This window comes from Oryctolagus cuniculus, chromosome 10, assembly GCF_964237555.1.
Source record: "Oryctolagus cuniculus chromosome 10, mOryCun1.1, whole genome shotgun sequence".
NCBI classification, from domain to species: domain Eukaryota; kingdom Metazoa; phylum Chordata; class Mammalia; order Lagomorpha; family Leporidae; genus Oryctolagus; species Oryctolagus cuniculus.
The window spans coordinates 61,980,468-61,989,503 of record NC_091441.1 but is presented as its reverse complement, the minus strand read 5'-3'; the positions used below and the strand labels follow the sequence as shown (position 1 = coordinate 61,989,503).

Sequence of the window (9,036 nt, the reverse complement as noted above, 5' to 3'; positions counted from 1 at the left end):
TTAAAGACAAAACCAGTAAATGCAAAAAAAGTTGCAACTTCCTAACAATTTGATTCCATTTCTACTATCTGCCATTGAGGTAATTTGCTCCTGTGTCTATAAGGTGGAAATACAAGGTGAGATGTTAGAGACTCTTCCCAGTTGGGCACTCAGTGACTTTGGCAACCTAAAAACAGTTGCAGTGGGAGTATTCATTCCATGGAAATCAGCAAACAAGACAAATGAACCAGCACACTGATCCACTGCACATGTTTCCAAGAGAAGACCTAGCTCTGGCATTTATTACATAAATCAAATCAAACCCAAGGGCCGTCCGCGGGGCGGGGACGCGGCGGTGGCGGCGGCGGCTCGGTGGCGGCTCCGTGTCGCCGGAGCCCAAGCGCGCGGGCCGGTCCCGGCGGCCGGGGGCGCCATGTGGTTCATGTACGTGCTGAGCTGGCTGTCGCTGTTCATCCAAGTGGCCTTCATCACGCTGGCCGTCGCGGCCGGACTCTACTACCTGGCAGAGCTGATAGAAGAATACACAGTGGCCACCAGCAGGATCATCAAGTACATGATCTGGTTCTCCACAGCCGTGCTGATCGGCCTCTACGTCTTTGAGCGCTTCCCCGCCAGCATGATTGGCGTGGGCCTCTTCACCAACCTCGTCTACTTCGGCCTCCTGCAGACCTTCCCCTTCATCATGCTGACCTCGCCCAACTTCATCCTGTCTTGTGGCCTGGTGGTGGTGAATCATTACCTAGCATTTCAGTTTTTTGCGGAAGAATATTACCCCTTCTCAGAGGTCCTGGCCTATTTCACTTTCTGCCTGTGGATAATCCCGTTTGCATTCTTCGTGTCACTTTCGGCTGGGGAGAACGTCCTGCCCTCCACCATGCAGCCAGGAGATGACGTGGTCTCCAATTACTTCACCAAAGGCAAGCGGGGCAAACGCTTAGGCATCCTGGTTGTCTTCAACTTCATCAAAGAGGCCATTCTGCCCAGTCGTCAGAAGATATACTGACCCCCTTGGGGAGGGGATGTGGGAGCCAGCTCAGGAGAGTAGGCCCTGGACCTCTGGCTAGATGGGGGCTGAGAGCTGGAAGACAGCTTCTTCCAGTCCTGGCTTCCCTCCCCTCGACTGAAGCCCCATCCCCGCCCTCCTCGGGGCTCAGCATGGCTCAGAGATGGTGCTGCCAGAGGCTAGAACCACAGAGGGCACCAGGGAGGGGGAGAACCTGCTTAGCCAGGAAGCCGAGGTGGCCGGGAGGTTCTGGCCCAGCTGCGGCAGGCAGGGCAGGGTCTGTGAAGCTGGAGAGCAGACAGTGACAAGTTCTCTGGGCAGATGGCCATATGGAGGGGCCAGGGCTTGCCACTTCCAAGAGAAATAGTTTTTGCTGTTGAACTGTGATTTGTGTCCAATTGCTGATTCCCGTTTGAATAAAGATTTAGGTGGCACTGTTTGCCTTAATACCCTGAAGTTCATCCTCCTTTCTTCCTGCTGACCTTCTGCCCTGAATGGCCTAGTTTTGCTGCTCCAGGGACTCCCTTTCTGGGTTTGGGGCTTGCTCTTCTGAAGGGGACTGTTCTTGTGGCCCTTAGTGGGAAGGGGACAGAGATGACTGAGCCTGGTCAGCAAGCGGGCAGGGGTGGAGGCAGCCTTCCCATGCGCCTCCTTTTCTTTTCCATCTCTTCTTTCCCCAAGGCTCTGAGACTGGCCAGCTGGGGGAGGGGAGGGGCAGTTAGGACCAGGCTGGACGTTCACAAGAACATCACAATGTCCTATTTATGTCTTCCTCTGGCGAGCAGGGGTGGTTTCTGGCTGGATTGCAGCCTGGGCTCTAATCTGTTTCTACAGAAATGGGACTGGTGGGAGAAGCTGTTTGTCGTTTTTAAGAGCACACAAGATCTGGCCTTTTCCTTGGGGTGCTCTTGGCTCCTAGGGAGGTAATCTGTGCCTTCTAAGAGGTCCTGGGCGCAGAGCAGCATTTGTTGACCTTGCATTCCAATTACAGTGCCTTGCAAGTGCTCAGCACCACTTACTAGAATGCAGTCTCCACGGGAGCCATCACTGGCTATGTACTGTACCTCAACGTGAGGTTGGCAGGTGCACACGTGGACTGCACATGTGTACCTCCAAGCTGCTGGGAAGACCCATGTGCTTGAAGTGCGACATGCGTGAAGTCCCATCACAGCCCTCATTTCCTTGGCATTAGTTTCCATTCTCCTAAAAATACCAGCCCTCTCCTTTGGCTGGGAGGACCAGCACATGTGGGTCTCCCTTGATGTGAATGAAAGTTGCAGACAAGGACAGGCAAGGTGGAGGATGCTGGAGGCTGACCTCACCGATGGCCCTGCTCTCCCTTGCTGTCCACTTGTTGGTTCCTCACCCTACTGATGAGGCTCCATGCCCTCCATTCAGTCTGCTCCCAGTGCCCACCGCAGGGGTTGCCAGTGGCTGTTGTGCTCAGCCCTACTCCCCCGTCCCATGTCCCATCTGACTCGAGCTGCAGTGGCCGATCCCCCCATTCTTGACTCACCTCCATGGCTGCTTGTCTTAACTCTGTCTGCTCCTTGCCATCTCCTGTGCAGCCTTCTCCACTCGCCCCACACACTCTGGGGTCTCTCAGGGTTCTGTCTTGGGCTCTCCAGGGGAAGCCCATCCATGTTGATGGCTTCAAGGACTTTACCAAGAAATGGAGAGTTGATTTCCAGTCTCCCCATCTTTCCTGGCCCGCAGTTCTACTGTTGTCTGGGTATACACACAACTCAAGTTCATGGGCCAGACGGTACTTGCTGTCTTCTGCAAACCAGACCCTTTTGGGTATCTGCCTTGGCCCTAAGGTCACACAAGCCAGGCAGGAAACCTTCTTTCTAGGCCTGCTTTGTCTTTCTGCTCTTAACATCCAATCTCTGGAAAACTGTGTCTGCCTTCTTAACATTTCTTGATTCGAGCCACTCCCCCTGTGAGCTTTCACCTGGCTTATTGTGCCGAACTCCCCCTGCTGCTTCTCCATCTTTCTAAAATGCACAGTTGATCGCTCACTCCCTGGCCAGAAGTCTTCCATGGCTCCCGCTGCCCTCAGGATAAAGTCCAGACCCCTTAGCATGGCTGTGAGAGTCCTGGTGTCCTGGTCCCTGCCCTCCTTTCAGCCCTCATCAGTGACTTTCCTGCGCTGTGAGTCCCAGCCTCCTGTATCCAGAGAAGCCACAGCACTCCCTTGCTGCTTGTGACTCACCTTTCTTGAGGCCACTATTCTGTCACATCCCAACTTAGATTTTACTTCCTCCAAGGAGCTTTGGATGTGCCCTGTCTCCCCCAGCCTCATCCCAGCACACCACACAGGTCCCTCTGGGCTCACTTGCCTGCTTTACCATCCATCCTCACTAGACTGTAAGCTCCTAGAGGGCAGGGACTATCCTTGAATTTTTTTGTATCAACTGTGCCCGGCTGGTGCCCAGCACATGGAAAGCACTCAATAAATGTTTGTCTAATGAAAAAAAAAAAAAAAAAAAATCAAACCCAAATACCAAACACCTTTTTTTTTTTTTTTTTTTAATCTTGTGTGTCTTCTCATTACCCTGCCTAGTATCTCACTCAGGGTCATTCTGCAACAACAGTGACCATGAACGTGGGGTTTGTAACACTCTTTTCTTATGCCATTAAACACAGGGTCTGATTGCTTCCTCAGCCTGCTTTGGCAGCTTGGCAGGCTTTCCTTGGTGACGGCCATAGTGCCAGTTACTTCTCTCCCATGTTTACAGATGCCATATTATGCTCTGTATTTAAAACCATGGAAGAACTAGATAATTATATCTCACTGATGTCAGTTAGTGTGGACTGACCAATCTGTTTTCCAGTATGAGTGTTTTTCCCCCTCTGGCAGAAGTCTGCTTATCTTTATTTTTGTTTACATGTTTCTAGAGCTTTGTGAGACGAGCTTTATATCTTAACTTAATCTCCATTTCTTTTCAAAAATAATTTTTTCTTTGGTCTTTACAATATCTAAGAACAAGCACTTCCTGAAGGATTTAATCATATACAACTTTACTTTGGGCTCACCATCCTTATGCCTGTTGTCCAGGACTAAAGCTGAGTCATGCTTGCTGGACGTTCTGCTCTCTTCTAGCAAATGGGAATTGCCTCATTCCGGAGCCGAGCTCTCTAGTCCCACACGACATGAACTGGAATACCCTGGCTGGTGTAAGTATTTAGGGAGTGAACCCAAAGAACGGAAGATGCCCCCAGCCCGCACCATCTCTCTCTCTCTCTGCTTTCCAAATCAACAAATCTTAAAAAATAAAGGTGGATTATTTTCTCTCTCCCAAGACTGGACTTAGGGCGTGATAAAAGTCTCTGGTGGGTGAGAACACTCAGTTTCTCCTCTTTCTTCTTTCCTGTTCCTTCTGCTGCAGAGTTGTACACAAAGCGATCCTTGTGGAAACAGACAAAAAAGTTCTTGGCAACTATTTCATGACCTGATATCAACACTCTATGAGGGCACTTCAAAAACTTTGTGGGGAAATGGAACTAAAAAGTAAGTTGATTTTGCTACAAAAACATTTTGAAATTCAAACATGGTTTTTATACAATATGCGTGTTCCATGAATTTCTAAAAGACCCTTGTATGCATGATTTCAAAATTTTTTGCACCAAAGTAAGTATATCTTTTAATTCCATTTCCCATAAACTTTTAGAGGTCCTATTGTACTTGATGATGTTAAAATTCAAGATAGCTGGTCTTGGACAACATTGACCATTGGTTCTTCTATGAGTTCTCCATATCTGGTTCTCTGAAAACACTCACTTATTTTTTGCTCTGAAAATTTTTTTAACGCAGGGCATCAAGGATCCAATAATTTTTCTGTTTTTATCATTAAAATTTATCCTTACACATTAGATCTTGTAGGTAAGAAAAAGATAGCAGCTGACATGGGGGATACATAAAACTGTTTTGACTTGAGGTGAAGAAGAAATATGAGGGGTCTTCAAAAAAAGTTCATGGAAAATGCATATGAATAAATTTCTTTTAGATCCATATTCTATGAACTTTTTGAAGTTGCTTGCACATTCAGTCTCTTTAGTCTTGGAGGATGGTGTTCTGAAATGTATCTCTGTCTTCAAAAAAGCCACACAAACAAGAAACCCAATTTCTTCAATATTCAAAATTTGATTTTTAGTACAACTGATGTGAGGGATGAGGCTTGTAAACCATTACAGACATCTCCTTCATACATCTGCAGGTGGCCTAGCACATCGTCTGGAAGGCATTATCTGTGGTCCCTTAGGTCCTCAGGTGAAACTCACATTCAGTATGTTCTTCCATGAAGAGAATAACAGATGCTATTATGTTCACATTACATAATGTGCATAATTATAATTTTCATGTTAAATTCTATACAAAAACTGACATGTTCTGAGAGCCAATGAATACTAGAACTATACCAACTGTTCGTTGTTAATCAACTATTAATCAGTTTTATATGTGAATTCAACTTTAAATGTTCAAGGAATTTTATTTAAGGCATCTGCATAGTACTGACCAAACCTAAGTGTGCCAATTTTATTAGATCTACCATATCTACTTGAGTGCATTTTCATGTGATTTAAAGACACTCCTTCAACTTCCAAAATTCACTTCAGTTAAATTATGTCATCATCTAGTTTCGGGCATCCATGGTTGGAGGTAACATTTCATATATATTCTCTTGTCATAGCTGGATCATGTCATGGAATGGCTATCAGTAATTTCTACACATAAATACCAGTTGAAATTTAGAATATGAACCTGAGTTTTCAAATGTAAAATTGACTGATTCAAATCAATGAACATTATAGAAATAATGAAATCTATCAGAAGAGGAAATTAGAGTAGGGGAAAGAGTGTAAGTTGCATCTAAAAAGGAATAAAAACAGGAAGAGTTAGTATGAAGTCCTCAGTGTGGACTCTAGACTAGCTGAGGCTCAGTTTTTAGACTTTAGGGAAAGTGAGTCTTTCGAAATTGTTGGAAACAGCTGTGTCAATGTGATACTGTGTGTTTCTCTATAGAAAGGGTTCGTAGAGCTCTTCAGGTCCTCAGTGGTCCCCCAAATGGCCCTCAAACAGAAAGAAAGGCTTACTACCAGCAGCAATACAGTCAAACTTCTGAAATCTGTGTCTCACAAATCATTCTTTCACTAGGTGGGCACACCAAATTGAGCAAGTCGCTTTAGCCTTTTGGGCACCAGGGTTTCCACTTAGACCATGACGTGGGCTCTGAGTGACTGTCATTCTGTGCCATGAACAGGATTGGAGCTTTACAGAGAGAACTAAGAAATACTGTTCTTCCCCACCAGAATTTGGAATCACATGAAAAGTAAAACATGTGATTCAAACAGATGGAGACCATATTTCAATTTTATAAATGCTGGATTAGGGAGTATGGTTTTAGATTTGCATATGAATGTACTTCCTTATATTTCATTTTACTGCTTTTATGTTTGGTACATTAATATATTCACCAGAAAAAATATTGATTTCTCTATAAATTTATTACTTGGAGGAACAGAAAATACATGCATCCTGAGGACACATTTTTTTCCAAAAAGAGTATACAGAAGATAGGAATCAGTTTTTCGGATCCTTTTAAAAGATAATAGTATTAACAAGATAAATTACAGAATTAACAGAAACTCTTGGAAGGCATACCATAAGTCCTTTGCTTTATGAGAGATGAGAGAACTCTAGAAGGGGTAGGGAAGCACTACTGTGTAGAAGAATGCAAATTGATCTTACAAGTCCAAAGGCTGTTGAACAAAATAGCTTGAAAATATCATTTGGGATAAATGGATGTAGGATATATTATGTATATCTAAAAAATTTTTATTTGATTAAACTAACATGACTTTGAAATTTTTGAGACAAAACTTGGTATAACAAAGATGTTTTACGTACATTAGTGTGTGATGATACTCATACAACATGGTAGGGTGGTAAAAATGGGAAGATAGAAATATCAACCAGAAAGCTATTATAAAAATCACCATGTTAGGAGATATGTTTCTAAATTCTTATTGGCAGTAGAAACTAAGATTTAAAAAAATGTTGTGAGGATTCATTGAATGCTTAAATTAGGAGACTTATGGAATGGGAAGAATCAACTCTAAAGCTTCAACCTTTAAGAGATGAAGGTGGATCTCTGTCTCCTTCTCTGTAACTCTTTCAAGATAAATAAATAAATATTTAAGGAAAAAAGATGAAGATGGAATAAACAAGAAAGAAGATTTTGGAGCCATGACCAGTGGGGAGAGGCTGTAAATTCCCATTTTCATTTGAGAAATTTAGTTGGTGAATTGAGGTTAAGAACACATATTTTACAAATATTGAAGCTGAGGCCAAGATTAGTTATTACTTATCAAAGGTTAGACCTTACCCAGGCCTTCCCAAGTGACCTCCATACTGCATGATTGGTTTTAGTGTTATTTTACATTCTTTTAAGTATATGATACTTTAGAGGCATTGGGCCAGTTACCACACTCTACTCCAGATTCACTCTTCCTTACCCGCTCCACCACAATCGAGCATTTCATCGCCACAAGTAAGGTAAAGGGACATTGTAGGAGGCCAAGGGCCTTCCAAACTCAGCTGCTGGTATTCTTTTGCATGACTCTCTCTGCAGTATGCATGTGTACATGGGGAATGGCACAGGGGAGGCATCTTACCCTACCCAGAGTGCACGGTGAGAATTGACTCTGGCTTGGCAGTCAATTCACATGGAAACATGCACTCAAGAACTCCCAATAATGCCTGGCTGGTGAATGGGCTTTTCACTCCTTAACACCTTTGTGCACCCATATGCCAATGTGAGCGTCTGTGCAGTTTCTCCAGTGCTGGGCTCTTGCAGTCTATACTTCTCAAGAGCTTGAGCCGGAAATTGCATGTTTTTCTTTTTTCTAACCCTGGAATCGTTCAGGGTGCAGTCTTCAGGGACACAGCATCCTTCCACTCTGGGATCTTGCAGTTACACCTTTTTCTGTCTTTCTGTCTTTCTGTCTTTCTCAGGCAGAGTGGACAGTGAGAGAGAGAGACAGAGTGGACAGTGAGAGAGAGAGACAGAGACAAAGGTCTTCCTTTGCTGTTGGTTCACCCTCCATTGGCCGCTGCGGCCAGCACGCTGCAGCAGCCAGCGCACCGCGCTGATCCGATGGCAAGAGCCAGGTACTTATCCTGGTCTCCCATGGGGTGCAGGGCTCAAGTACTTGGGCCATCCTCCACTGCACTCCCTGGCCACAGCAGAGAGTTGGCCTGGAAGAGGGGCAACCGGGACAGAATCTGGCGCCCCGACTGGGACTAGAACCCGGTGTGCCGGCGCCACAAGGCGGAGGATTAGCCTAGTGAGCCGCGGCGTCGGCCACGCCTTTTTCTTGCAAGGCATGACTCCTTCAGCTCTCAATTCTAGCAGTGTCCAGAGGCCAGCGGATTCTCTTGGCACCTTAGAGTCAAGACTTTCATCAAGTCTGTCTGCTAGGGAGTCTTAGCAAGTTGGTCCTGTGCAGAGACCCAAGGTTTGCTCTTGTCAATGAGGTCTGGATTTCAGCATTGGAGGGGAAAGCCCTTCTGCAGATGCCTATGTTAATCTTAGGGATACTGGTTGCTCCCTACAAATGCGATTCCTGTATTGATAAGAATTCTGTTTAACTCTCATTAGCCAAGTTTTCATTATTCTATCTGCCTGCCAATAAATCTGTGTTAACTTCACTTGCTCAGATTACTATGTGTTCTGTTCTCCTGCCTGGACCCCAGTTGACAAAGGCATTGACTTGCAACCTCATTCATCCTCTGTTCTTCATCAGGGGCCATTCTGTTTTTCTATTTAAGACTAACTGTACTTTATAGAGTACCCTCTTCTGTCTAAATAGTTCTACTCATTTGAGTAAGATCCAAGGTATAGCAGCTTTATTTTGAATTATGTAAATTCTGGCAATCCAACTCATTTATGGAGAATGAGTTCTCTCTGCTCACGTGAGTAGGAGGAGTAGGAGGATTCTTAATGGAACAAAATGGGGAGGAGATGGGT

At 45.0% G+C, this 9,036-nt stretch overlaps 1 protein-coding gene across 1 annotated transcript; it reads left to right on the top strand.

Moving 5' to 3' along the window:
- The first annotated feature begins 312 nt into the window (after nt 1-312).
- LOC138843953 (protein TEX261) lies at nt 313-1,450 on the top strand. Its single transcript, XM_070049917.1, has one exon. The coding sequence runs from the start codon at nt 413-415 to the stop codon at nt 1,001-1,003; it is 591 nt and encodes a 196-aa protein (XP_069906018.1). The 5' UTR covers nt 313-412; the 3' UTR covers nt 1,004-1,450.
- The last annotated feature ends 7,586 nt before the right edge of the window (nt 1,451-9,036 follow it).

Coding starts and splice junctions, on each gene's coding strand:
- LOC138843953 (XM_070049917.1), top strand. CDS start 413: ATGTGGTTCATGTACGTGCTGAGCTGGCTGTCGCTGTTCATCCAAGTG.